The sequence below is a fragment of the Nannobrachium achirus genome (assembly GCF_963921795.1).
Source record: "Nannobrachium achirus genome assembly, chromosome: 6".
NCBI lineage: Eukaryota > Metazoa > Chordata > Actinopteri > Myctophiformes > Myctophidae > Nannobrachium > Nannobrachium achirus.
The window spans coordinates 20,894,197-20,907,733 of NC_137815.1; the positions used below are offsets into that span (position 1 = coordinate 20,894,197).

General features: G+C 42.1%; 1 protein-coding gene across 1 annotated transcript in view; it reads left to right on the forward strand.

The window, feature by feature from the left end:
- Positions 1–13,537, forward strand: part of col7a1 (collagen, type VII, alpha 1) — a gene marked incomplete at both ends in the record, with an annotated part of 225,733 nt that overhangs the window by 72,750 nt on the left and 139,446 nt on the right. Inside the window, 2 exons of the mRNA XM_080728016.1 lie at positions 1,544–1,618; positions 8,182–8,355. Of these exons, the coding sequence (XP_080584142.1) occupies positions 1,544–1,618; positions 8,182–8,355 (249 nt within the window). The remainder of the gene's footprint in view (positions 1–1,543; positions 1,619–8,181; positions 8,356–13,537) is intronic.

A 13,537-nucleotide genomic window follows, 5' to 3' on the forward strand; every position in this document is an offset into this window, starting at 1 on the left:
GTGCCGCGACGGCAGTCCAGGGGTGCCGGGAGATAATTTGATAATATTTGGAATTTATTTGGACACTTGAAAAATATTATATATTTAGTATCATTTTAAACTTGAAGTACAAGTTAGTCAGTTCTAACCAAAATGGCTATTATCTCAACGTTTTCCTCGCAACATAATCACTAAAATATCGTCACTGTCGGGCAGAAACCTCCTATCTCCAAGTTTCAAATGTGTACGTCTTTTGGTAAAGCAAAGCCCTGCTTCATAATACAAGACTGTCGCACAAAACTAGTGAAAACAGCCGATCTACAGATGCGAGGCGTTGTGTGCTTGTAGATCTGCTGTTTTCACTCGTTTAGTACATTTTATAGATGATGAATACAAAACTAACGGTTTTGGACATACAAGGTTTCCACCCGACAACGACGATATGCTATAAATATAAGGTGCTGGGCGTGAAAATTATAATGTATGGGTGCCTCGGATTAAAACAATATTTATGGGGTGCCCTGAGACAAAAAAGTTTGGGAACCCCTGCTTTAGTAGACAAGTCTTTGGTTACACATACAAAGAGAGAGAGAACGCTGCTCTACGTGCCGTGTAATCAGCTTGCCAGCGGTTGCTTACAAAGTGTCGCGAAGCGACGTGTTCAAGTTTCTGTACCCAGCTTTGGCCGAGTTATTACAGTTATTCCTTCCTCCCCTCTCATTCTTTTCCACGCCATCTCTCTCGATATGTCCATATTCGGGATAATCGATTTTTGCAATGATGTGTAGGGCAGGGGTCTTCAATGTTTTCAGGCCAAGGACCCCTTAGTCGAGAGAGAGAGATGAAGCAGGGACCCCCACAACCTGTTCACAGATTCCATATAGTTTCATTGTTTGACTGCACAACCAGTGTATTTTGGATTCATGTCAATTTCAGATATTTAACCACTTGAACCGTCAATAAAAACTTGACCTTTCACTTTGTACTTAGTCTGCTCTTTTCTTTTACACCAGAGCTCTTTCTGCGAGGTGTTGTGAGCTTGTAGATCGGCTATTTTTGGCTAAAGTTCTCAGAATATGGACGCTATAGGGTTCAAGTGGTAAATGCAAAAAAGGAGAAAAAAGGTTTCTATCACACAAATATTTGGAGGACCCCCTGTAGTAACTCTGAGGACCCTCTAGGGGTCCCGGACCCCCTCTTGAAGACCCCTGATGAACATGTTCTCCCATGGTTCTCCCCACCAGGGGAAATGGATGTGCTGTGTGGCAGCGCGCCGCGTCCAGTTGGGGTTACCACGCGGCACTTCACGTGCGTCGATACCGCAACGCTGCGCATCCGCCCGCGTCCAGTGTGTGCTCCCCTTTAGACAGACATCAGACAGACAGACATTCGGTCGATTAATAGTTAGATGTGGCCTCAAATAAATGAATTATTCAAATGTGTGTGTGTGTGTGTGTGTGTGTGTGTGTGTGTGTGTGTGTGTGTGTGTGTGTGTGTGTGTGTGTGTGTGTGTGTGTGTGTGTGTGTGTGTGTGTGTGTGTGTGTGTGTGTGTGTGTGTTCCAGGGTGACCCAGGCACCGGTGTATCAGGAGGGGGTCTTCCAGGGAGGAAGGGAGAGCCAGGAATCCCAGGAATACCGGTAAGTGAGTGACAAGTGTGCACGCACGCACACGCACACACACACACACACACACACACACACACACACACACACACACACACACTGTATCCATATGCCTGCTTATCCTGCATTCAAGTCATATGGGATGGGAGAGATGGTCAGTTATTTGGATAGATACTAGCTATGCAGAAAACCAACAGCAAAACCAGCAGCAGTGGCTCAGGGGTGGAGTGGCCGGTAGAGCGACCGGATGGCCAGTTTGATCCCGCAGAGTTAGTGTCAAAGTGTCCTTGAGCAAGACCGAACCTCTAACTGCTCCCGTTGTGCAGGTTGCTGCCTTGCATGGTTTCCACCGCCATCAGTGTATAAATGTGTGTGTGAGTGGGTGAATGTAATGCACTAATCTATGTATAGATTATTAGTTGGGCAACCACAAAGCGGCTGGCATAGATTGTGTATCTCAATCTATGGAACTCTACTGGAGGGAATACCATTCTAACTAGACTGCACTAGGGCATTCACGAATAGTGATTTTTAGTATTCAAATTATTCGACCTCAAAGTATTCGAATAGTCGAATATTCGACAGGACTGGCCAAACTGTCAAATATTAAGTAAGCAAGAGGCGAACATAGTGAAAATAGCCGATCTACATGCTCACAACGCCTCGCAACACGAGGCGTTGTGAGCATGTAGATCGGCTATTTTCACAATATTTATCTGCGGAACCGAGTCACATTAAATGTAATACTGTACCTACAATTCAAGAGTGCTTGTCAGGGTGGGGGTCCCCAGTTCAAATATGTTTATTTTGGGAGTCACGGCCTAAAAAGTTTTGAGAACCTATGGTATAGAGCATTAACAAATTCATCCACCAGGGGCAAACTATATATGTTTTAAAGAGAAAACAATAAAAAAATGTAAACCAGTAAGACTCCCTAATCGGGAGATAAGCGACCGTAGGTGGCTTATCTCCACAAATAGGGCAAAAATTTGTTTTTCCAAAATCTTCCTGATCCATGTTGATGACATGAGTGTAGACATGCTGTGTAGCGATATTCGTGATTTTAGGGCAAAAACTGTAGGAGCAGTGTCCAAAAATGTGTTTTAAAAATCGGCCTGAAGGTGGCGCTACAATAGGGCCATGTGAGAAATGAGGGGTGGGGTCTCCGCGTTGCCTTGGCGGACGAATAGGTACCGGCCCCGGCTCTCCCGGACACTCCTAGCCCGAGTTACGGCATTTTATGTGCACTGCAGTGGCAGGGGGTCCTCCACTGGGGGCGCCACCACTTTTGCATCCGTTCTGGAGCACCAGGAGTCGGTGGTCCCCGGGAATTCCCCGTGAGCAGCCCCGTTGGGGTGGTCATTTGGTAATTTTTGCACATTTGGTCATTTTTTACATCTGGGGGTCCCCTGGGGGTCCCTGGGGCTCCGGGGGTCCTTGGAGGTTGTAGTTTGGCAGGCAAGGAGTGTGTGTGTAAAATCTGGCATGGATCGGGTCAACGGGTGCGGAGATATAAGCAGGGAAAAAGTGTGACGTGTGACGTGTGAGCACATTTGGTCATTTTTTACATCTGGGGGTCCCCCAGGGACCTGGGGTTCCCTGGGACTCCGGGGGTCCTTGGAGGTTGTAGTTTGGCAGTGAAGGAGTGTGTGTGCAAAATTTGGCATGGATGGGGCAACGGTTGTGGAGATATGAGCAGGGCAAAAGTGTGACGGACGGACGGACTGACGGACTGACTCACTCACCCACGGACAGCCGGTGGAGGTTTCTACAGTAAGTAGCTCCCTACGGTCGCAATAAGCGAATATTCGACTTCGGTGAACAACGTCGAATAGTGACTTTCTCGGTGACCTCACATCTAGAGTGAGGGTCATTTATATCAGGTCGCACTTGTTGGTGGTGACAGCGAGAATGCTGCTCCCTCATTGGCTAAAGGCCCTGCATTTGTATTGTCAGCCGGAAACGTATGCCCTTATTTGGTTTTACAGTAAGTAGTTAGTGTTACATGTGTTACATCGGTGCAGCTATCCAATGGTCTTGTGACTACTTATTATAACTCTATGGGTTGTGATCTGGTGGTGGTGGCTGTGAAGGCCATGGCATAATGCTCATGCCCTGTGGATAGGTCCTCTGTAATCCTGGAAGAGACCTCTCACATCAGGATAGTTCTGATAAAGGTGATCACTCGGGTGCCAGGAGAACTCCCCCTAGTTTAACTCATTTTCTGCTATCCCCGTCGAAACCGGAGATGCTGAGTTCAGGCTATGTTTAAAATGGCAGAGAAAAAGTTAAAAGAACCCACAAACTCCCTCGTTGTTGTTATTGGGGTCAAGCGTGCAGGCTAGGGACCCATTTCACAAAAGCAATTAACAGGTTTTTAAGAAAAAGACAGGTTTCACCAAGTCAAGTCCGTGCAAGCTGTCTTATTGTGTTTCACACAGGTCAAGACAGGTTGAGGAGGTGCAACTAGGTGACGCCAGGTTAAATGAATTTAGATTAACTTTAGCTCAATTACTATAGTTCGTTGCTTCCTTCAAAAGATCATGAAGTCGACCACAGATTTCTTCAGCAGCCCAGAAGTTCGATCACAGTTTACTGATCCTGAAAAGGAAAAAGTCCTGCTTCTGAGGAAGAAGTACAATAGGTAAAAAGGGAAACACTGCTGCTGTACATGAGAAAACACTCAGTGGATAGACTGAATGTGTAAGTACAAGCAGTACCAAATTAATGATTTATTACAGTACTAACCACTGCTGGTAAGCAAAACAGTCCATCAAACAGTCATAATTAGACTATTGTGAGATAGAATATACCATCAGTAAGCCCTTTAACTGATTCATATAAAATGCCTTTACAACTTTAGAAGCCATTTCTAATCATCTCGAGAACGGCAATATAGCTAGCCTATTCATCATAAAATGCCTTTACAACTTTAGAAGCCATTTCTAATCATCTCGAGAACGGCAATATAGCTAGCCTATTCATCAAACATCTAACAGCAGTCTTCATTGGCACAATATATAATACTGACATTTTTAACTAATTTAATGCCAGCCTATCACCACTAGAGGGCGCCCAGTAACCAGAGAATAATAGAGATATGCTGGTAATGCATGCCCAAGCCCTGGAGCCATGACTTGCCAGAACACTTTCCTTTGTGCATGTACAGGAAGAGGATGAAGTTAGCTTGAAGTTAGCTATTGGCTACCAAGCATTTTAGATTTAGATTTTCGTCAACTTTTAGCCATGATTAAACCTTGCACACCTCATGCATGGGAGAAAAAACTGAGAAAATGAGCTCTAAAGATCCTGGATTGCATTGGAGTGGATGGTAAATATCAGCAAATATCGGCAAATATCGTCCTCTGTAAACAGAGGACAAAAAAAAAAAAAAAAAATGATTTTTTTTTCTTTTTTTTCAATTTTTCTTTTTTTTCTTTTTTTTATTAAAAAGCCGAACTAGTTCGGGATTGGCACTCTGGGATGCGATAATAAAGCCGAACTAGTTCGGGATAGGCACTCAATGAGTCAATCACGTTCATATATATAAATTGGATGTAATAAAAGTATTTATTTACAACAACAACCAAAAACATGGGCTGTATTTGATTCATCTTAATATTAAATTGTATAATTGCTATTAATTATGATTAATTGAATGCAACAATTGACCACTCTCAATAGATCAAACCAACATAATGTCGTTGTCAGGTGGAAACCTTGTATGTCCAAAACCGTTCATTTTGCATTTATCATTTCAAAAATGATTTAAACTAGTGAAAACAGCCGATCTACAAGCACACAACGCCTCGCGCCGCGAGATGTTGTGTGCTTGTAGATCTGCTGTTTTCACTACTTTTGTGCGACGGCCATGTATGATGAAACAGGGCTTTACTTTGCGAAAGAACGTATACCGTACATCTGAAACTTTGGAGATACGAGGTTTCCACCCAAAAACGACGTTAAGCTACTGGTCCTTTTGAACCACTAGCCCGTTGAGCTGTCGTTGTGTCTGAAGCTCCTGCCATCCGCGCCCCAATAAGGAGTGTTCTGAAGGTAGCATGTTTCATGGTTTCCATGGTTTCTGCGCTATAGGACAAAGGCAGACTTTTTTGTTATCAATGCAATTACTGATACAACACGTCCAGAGTCTGTCTGAGGACTCTGTCTGAGTCCACATCGCCCCCCACTTCACAGGATCAAAGCAGTCTTGTGCCTTAGAACCGGACAAGATTGGAACCTCTCGGAGTAGCTGAACAGAGAGCTGTGATCTAATTTGCGGGGCAGTGGACAGTAATGTGTTTTCACTTTAGCACACTCTTTCTACTGTAGTTCATTCAGGTTTTTCCATTGATTGATTGATTGATTGATTGATTGATGGATGGATTGATTTTATTGACAGAAATGCATAATGGCTGCGTAGGCTATTTGTACATATCTGTTAAAAGAATAAGACACATGAAAGTTATTTTCATGGGTGCAAATGCGTTTAAACTTAGAGCCACGTTGTTGTTTTTTTCTTTTTTTCTTTGGGAGGTGGCAGAGATATACAGGAACATTAAATCAATAATAATAACGGCAAAGAACAACATGGGTACTGTAAATAAACTAATTGTTGTTTAGGTCTAGCTGCTATTCAGTCAGCTCCTTTAATTTGTCACACATCTCTGTACTCATTTTGACATAATACTGTCTGCCTGTCCACAGATGTTAAGAATGTTTAGATAGCATATGTTGTTTTTGAGACTTGCTATGGTTGATGTTGAGTGGGTGTGCTAATTACTTTGCAGCGCTTAATTGACTTCTTTGCACTCTATTTACATGATGAGCACTGTCATTTTGTGATCATGCTATATCACCCTGATATTGCACTAAGTCGCTCTGGGTTGTCTGCTAAATGACTAATTTGCCATTTTAAATTGCAAGCTTCTAGCTGGGAAAAATCTGTCACCCTTAGCTAAAGTCGTGAATCCTATTCTTGAGTTGAGCTTTGTATACGTATTGTTCCCACTTCACATACCAGTGCAGAAATAACCAAGCCTTATTTATTCATTTAATGTTACTTATTTAATAATGCTTCTGTTCCTCAATGTAATGTTAGTATTGAAAGTGTTGAAAGTTGTAACAGACAGAAGTCTAAAGTCTATCCAAAGATAAGCTAAACAATATACTATTGAAATGACAATAGGATATTGCAATGAAGCCATACAAAAAAGAAAAAAGAATTTATATATATATATATATATATATATATATATATATATATATATATATATATATATATATATGACCAAGATACAGTATGTCTGCATTGGTAGCCATATTTTGATCAGTCGTTAGCATCAATGGAGACAGAAGGTGTCAGGAAGGGGTACAGGGAGATTGAAGTGCTAGGGGGTGAGATGGAGTCTTAAGAGGTGAGTCTTCAGATGAGGGTGGAAACTCAGGAGTGCGTCTACAGTTCTGACAGCAATGGGGAGTTCGTTCCACAGTTTGGGAGACAGGAGAGAGAAAAGTCTGGGAAGTAGAACTGTTGAGCATTTTATCAGACACGCCCCACTTCCTATACAAATCCATTGTAACTTCTAACTTCATTTTGACCAAGTGAAATATCCCTTTAAAGACAGTCTTCATTACCCGAAAGGATAATGCACAAATGTAATTCAGAAGTAGGGACAGCTCCAGTAAAAACAACCATATCATATCATATCATATCATATCATATCATATCATATCATTTCATATCATAAGCAGAGGCATGTCTTTTGTTAGTCTGGTGGGGGTTGTACTTTCCTGCAAGGCCTGGATAATCCTAGTTGAATGAAAACCTAACATATGTTGACAATGTAATGTTTCTAATTGTACCACACGGCCCGCAGCTATCCTGTGCATAATCAAAACTGCATGTTGAAACCTGTTTCTTTGCGATATTCTTACAACATTGAGAGTGGTGGTCTGCTGGTTAATTCAAACGGGTGTTTTGCCAGGAAAGCTGGCTTTTATAATTCATAAAAGACGTATAGAGGGTATGCGCATGCATAAAGTGAATGGCATATCGAGTGGCAAAATCAGTGGCAATGTGAGTTTATTGTCCTTTTAACGTAGTTTAATGCAATCAGACAGGACTTTTCTGTTTGGATATATGGGCTGTCAAGGCCAGAAATTAGTTTTTGCCAATCAGTAGGCGTTCCTGCATAACTTCCAGGTATGATGATGATGTCACGCGCATACCCTCTATTATAAGTTGTATTCAGTCACATGTTCTCAATACCATTATTTAGCATTGCATGGAATCTAGAGTATGCAATCATTTCTCAATTTAAATATAATAACAATCCTATTGTAGACTTTGTTTATAAGCAACTTTCGGCACAAACAAGGAATGACCAACATGGGCATCAAACTGGCGAACATCTCGTGACGGGCCACTGGCGGGTTATCCAGCCTCCCATGCATGAATAAATAAATTACCATCGCTTCACAGTGGCCCCCGGAGTGCATTCCTTCATACGAAAGATATATGATATGAAGTAAATGAGCCTAATGACCTGTTTTGTGGTGTGTGTTGTGTACCCCAGGGCACCCCAGGACGGTCGGGGACTGACGGGGCTAAAGGCTCTTCTGGAGCGGCAGGAACACCAGGGCTGGACGGACGTCCAGGAATAGCAGGAACGGCCGGCCTCTCCACCAAGGTTGGCTTCCTCTGCTTCTGTTTCCTCAGTGTCCAGCACTTGAACCCTGTGTTGGAAAAAGTACTCCCATTTTTTCTTAAAGGTCTTAGAGAATTCACAGTCTCAATGGAAGACACTTCGTGTCTACAAACCATTTTGACAGAAAAGAGCAGAGGAGAAAGACCGGGGCAGCGCAGATGGGAATCGAGGCCGCTGTGTCTTCAGGGCGTGTCGTTTTTTAAAGGGCACGAGGCCAAACTAACGCCGTGGCCTTCGTAGCCTCCATGACACTCCTACCCTGCAGGGGTCTATAATTTGTCACGTTGCAATGCATTTTGAGCTTGTAGATCTGCTATTTTTTTTTTTATTATTATTTTTTTTTTCGAAACGCTTGCTAAGTTTTGCCAAATGTATTACTGTAAGACGTGCCCAGATGCCGGGGTTAAAGTGGCTGCTAGGAGTAGGAATGCACACAATCCTGAGTTTCAGTGGTGGAAAAAGTACTCGCATGTTTCACTCAAGTAAAAGCATCAATGGGGCTGTTAAGTCTGACATCATTTTGTAGGCAGAGGAGAACTTTTGGGGCCAAAAGGCCCCAGCGCCGTGAATCTTTTTACTATTTTTACTATTTACTAATTTTTCTTCTCTTTGTTGTTGAAAGGAAAGTGGTAGAATTATACTTTAGTCGTTATTTTTGTCTCGGATCTGTTGAAATAGCGAGGGACACATATTGACAATAAATCTGCTTGGAGGTCTGACTACAAAATGATGTCACGGCTTAAAAGCCCCATACTGCAATAAAGAAATACTCTGTTGCAAGTAAAAGTCCGGAATTCAAAATGTACTTCATTAAAAGTATGAAAGTATTGGCATCAAAATGTACTTAAAGTACCTAAAGTAAAAGTACAAAAATGATTGAAAATAGCAGATCTGCAAGTTCACAACGCATCACAACGCGACGCGTTGTGAGCTTGCAGATCGGCAATTTTCAAATAGCCAAGGTATAAAATAGTGGATAAAGTGGATTAATGTATGTTTTACAATATTATAATTTATATCTGCAAAGTATCTACTGTAGTAACTAAAGTGTTCAAATAAATGTAGTGGAGTAGAAGTAAAAGCATTGTTAATTGGAAACACTCAAGTAAAGTACAAATACCTCAAAATTGTACTTTAGTAAATGTGCTTACTGTAGTTACTTTACACCACTGCTGAATTTATACATGTAAAATGCATAGAGGGCATTTGCACATTTCTAAAGTGACAATTTAAAGACTTTTTAATACATCTAAAATGACAAATTAAGCATCGACCAAATTGTCAAATATTAGAGGCAGAAATTGTGAAAATAGCCGATCTACATGCTCACAATGCCTCGAACTGTGTTATACAAAAAGTAATGCCTCAACTCAAGATTAGTGCTCATCAGGGTGGGGGGGTCCCCAGTTAAAATATGATTATTTTGGTGGTCGCGGCCTGAAAAGGTTGAGGACCACTGCTGTACGTCACCATACGAATATAAACCAAACCATTAGTGAGGCATGTATTCCATCCATTTTATCCACTTTCACTCCCATTAGGAGTAGCCTACTTTGTATCATTGCATATCCTGCATTTGACACTATATGTTTATTTTCTTTTTAGATTCGTTCTCTATTTTAACCAGAAGTTTGCTATGATTTGTTCAGAATCATACTTATACAGTAGCTGATGTGTTAACAGATGTGGAATTGAAGGGTATGAATTGTATTTATCATAACTTTTACATAAAACATAGATTTCAAAGTTCTTCTGAACAGTTACCAATACCATTAATCATATTGACCAGATGGTGGTAGCATTGAGTCACTGCATTTTTCAAAGCACTGCTGTGTTTGCTTCACTTGAAATGTCATACTTTGGGAGATGTAAAAAAATGCTGTGCTAGGGTGAGGTAAAAAAAGAAGAAGAAAGAAATAGAAAATGTTTTTAAGAAGGTCTGTAGTCTCTTTGGAATAGCTGTAAGGTCTGATTTCAACAGTCAAATGGAATATTCAGGTTTTCATTCGATAAGCTTGGGGACCACACTTTATAGTTTGGTCGTGTAACGGGTCCCAGGGCTACTGGGTACCACATCAACAAAGCTGAACCTGAATAAAACAGGAAAACACGGCACAATGAAAACACTGGACTTGACTGTGTTCGTTTCCAGAATGCATCTCTCATCAATCTGTAGGTTTTATTAAACACCAAAATATCAAACATCATACTCCTGTCATCATACAATTCACTCATTATTTCTGTCTTTAGTCTTTGGTTCAGTAGTGCTTCATTTTCACATTAAGTACAATATTCATTCACAGTTTCATAGTACTCACAATTACAATCACATTAATTCACCTTTTCACATATTCACTTAAATTGACCCTTTAAACCTTTTTAAACAGTAAGACATATTTCCCTGCAGCATGTGACTGGCTTGAAACACTGTATAAAAGTGTATTGTTTTAAGGTGCACTGTTCCTTTAAGCTACTGGCTTAAAACACTGTATAAAAGTGTATTTTCAAGTTTTAAGGTGCACTGTTCCTTTAAGCTACTGGCTTAAAACACTGTACAAAAGTGTATTTTCAAGGTGAACTGTTCCTTTAAGCTACTGTTTACCAAACGTGACATTAGACCACTGTGCTGTTCACAGGACACTGAATTGTATGTTTTGGGGTGTTTATGTTCCACAACACTGACGAAATAATATACTGTAACTATATATACAAAAGTGCATTTCACTACAGTAACTCTGCAGAATACTCCCGTTCTGAACGGCGACACGTTGTCACCAAAATGACGTCTCTCATGACAGTAAACAGGCCGTTCTAACCGGCGGCACGTTAGACCCAAAATGGCGGATCCCCTAGACAGTTTCTCTTCATCCAAACTTTACTTTATCACAAAACGTCACCCCAAACACCCATTTACAAAATAGCATTCAGCGAAAATATACTATACATCAAGCCCTTTTTAATGAGGTAGATCATGATATTGCCCACTGTACTGACCTGAATAAAACAGGAAAACACGGCACAATGAAAACACTGGACTTGACTGTGTTCGTTTCCAGAATGCATCTGAGCTTGGGCGGAAGGGTGCTTCCTTATATGGGAGCCCCGGGCCGGGGAAACGGAGCCAAGAACAAAGGTTCCGTGCTGAATAAAATGTAAACGGTACCCAAACGAAATTATTTAAAATAATTACTAGAGCACATATAAATGTGGTCACACTCTCTTAGGGGTGCCACAGTCGCAGTTTAGTATGTGAAACGGCACATGCTGACTCTGTCTGTCTGTCTGGACGTGTCTGGACGTGTACACTTTACGGTCTTATGGGTTTGTTGCTCTGACATCACTGTGATGTCAGGGGAACCACACTAACAGAATCCCTTTTATGCCCATGGAGTTCCCTGATGTCATCAATATTAAGCCCATATCTAACAGGACTTCATATGGGAATGCCCATATATGGGGGCCACATCAGCCACATACCACACTAAAGGCGGCAGTACACTAACCGAAATCGGGGCATTTAATTACTCTCCCGACTATCGGGCATGAATGTCGTCTATAGCGTGAGGTCTCACAGATCCACTCGGAGCCCAGCCGAGTAGCTCGGAGGACGATCGGGGCCAGCCCGACTCTTTTAATTTTTTTTGATATTTTTCTGGATCACACTGGTCTGGAAGACTGGAACAACAGCAGGGGACCGAGGAAAATACAGCCGCTGCGCAAATCTGAGCATAGTATGTGACAGATCTCTCTCTTTTTCTCTCTCCACTCACTCGATCACACGCACACGCACACACACACACACACACACACACACACACACACACACACACACACACACACACAGACACACTTTTCATGGCGTACATTAGGTTGTATCATGAATGATTGGGATTTAAATTAAAACTCAACGGTAACGCGATCCCAAAAAAAAAACAAAAAAACAGAGGAAATAACGCTACCAGCCACTGTCTGCACTCTTTAGTCAGTCACAGACTGCGACCAGCACATCACATCAAAGAAGTACACGCCCATCTTGATCTACGGGGGCTCTCCCCTGATCTACAAGCCTACAACGTGGCACGGAGGGACAGTTTGGTCTTGGAGATCTATATGTTCTGTGTGCGCTACACCGTCATACGACTAATCATAAATCAGGCACCATGAGAAGGAGCAGCACTTGACTATAGCGCAGGAGAGAGAGGCGATGTCAGAATTGGATGGACATGAAACGTGTCAAAGTTAACTCATAATATTATCATCAAAATAGGACACAACTTCCATATTGAAGCTTTTTTTTTTCGTTGCGTGAGGCGGTGTTGTGTGTTGAGTGAGTGGATAACGTATAATGTGTTTGTATGTGCGTGTGCGTGTGCGTGTGCGTGCGTGTTGCAAAGCACAGCGCTCAGAACAGCCCCTGTGGCATTTTGTATCAATTATATTATTTATTATTGCTGTGTTCGAGCCCGACTCAATCGGGATAGAATCCTGTAGCGTGCAGAGCGCCCGACTGTTCAAAACGGCTAGTGTGAGCCCGTTCAGATTATCTGGTCAGATAATCTGAAAAAATTATCATGTAGTGTTTAATTCTACCCGATTCAGTCGGGCCCGATTATCGTGTAATGTATGGCCGGCTTAACAGAATCCATACATGGCCAAGACAGATGGCCAAGACAGCCCATATCTGTGTGGCTGGTTCTACAGACAGACAGGGATCTCCATGTATGGGCATAAAAGGGATTGTATGTATGATGATGTCAGATGTCATAGACGTCATAGGACTTTCGCAATAACGAATAACTGAGTAAGCATGTTTGGGCTCTCAGCCTCTCACAGCACATCTCCATATACAGTACATGGATCTCCATATATGGGTACCAGGTGTCTCCATATACTGTAACTGGTCCGATATACATCACTGACCTCGCCCTGCTTGTCGCCCTGAGGCGTCTTACTAGTTTGTAGCAGTAGTAGTAGTTGTTGTAGCCTGGTTCCAGACCCTGAATCGCTAGCCTCTTTAAAAATATGTTTCGCCGATTCAGGGGTCTGGTGACGCTCTCATTGAAGTGGTTTTCCACGGTTGAAAATCCGTACAGCGAATCAGCGTCGCTTCAACTCGATGACGTTGGGGGTTGTGAGCAGCATGGGTGGGGTTCTCCCAGAACTCATTTGCGATTCCAAGTAACCCAGCGCCTCCGGCGGACCGTACTGCACATTCCCAAACATA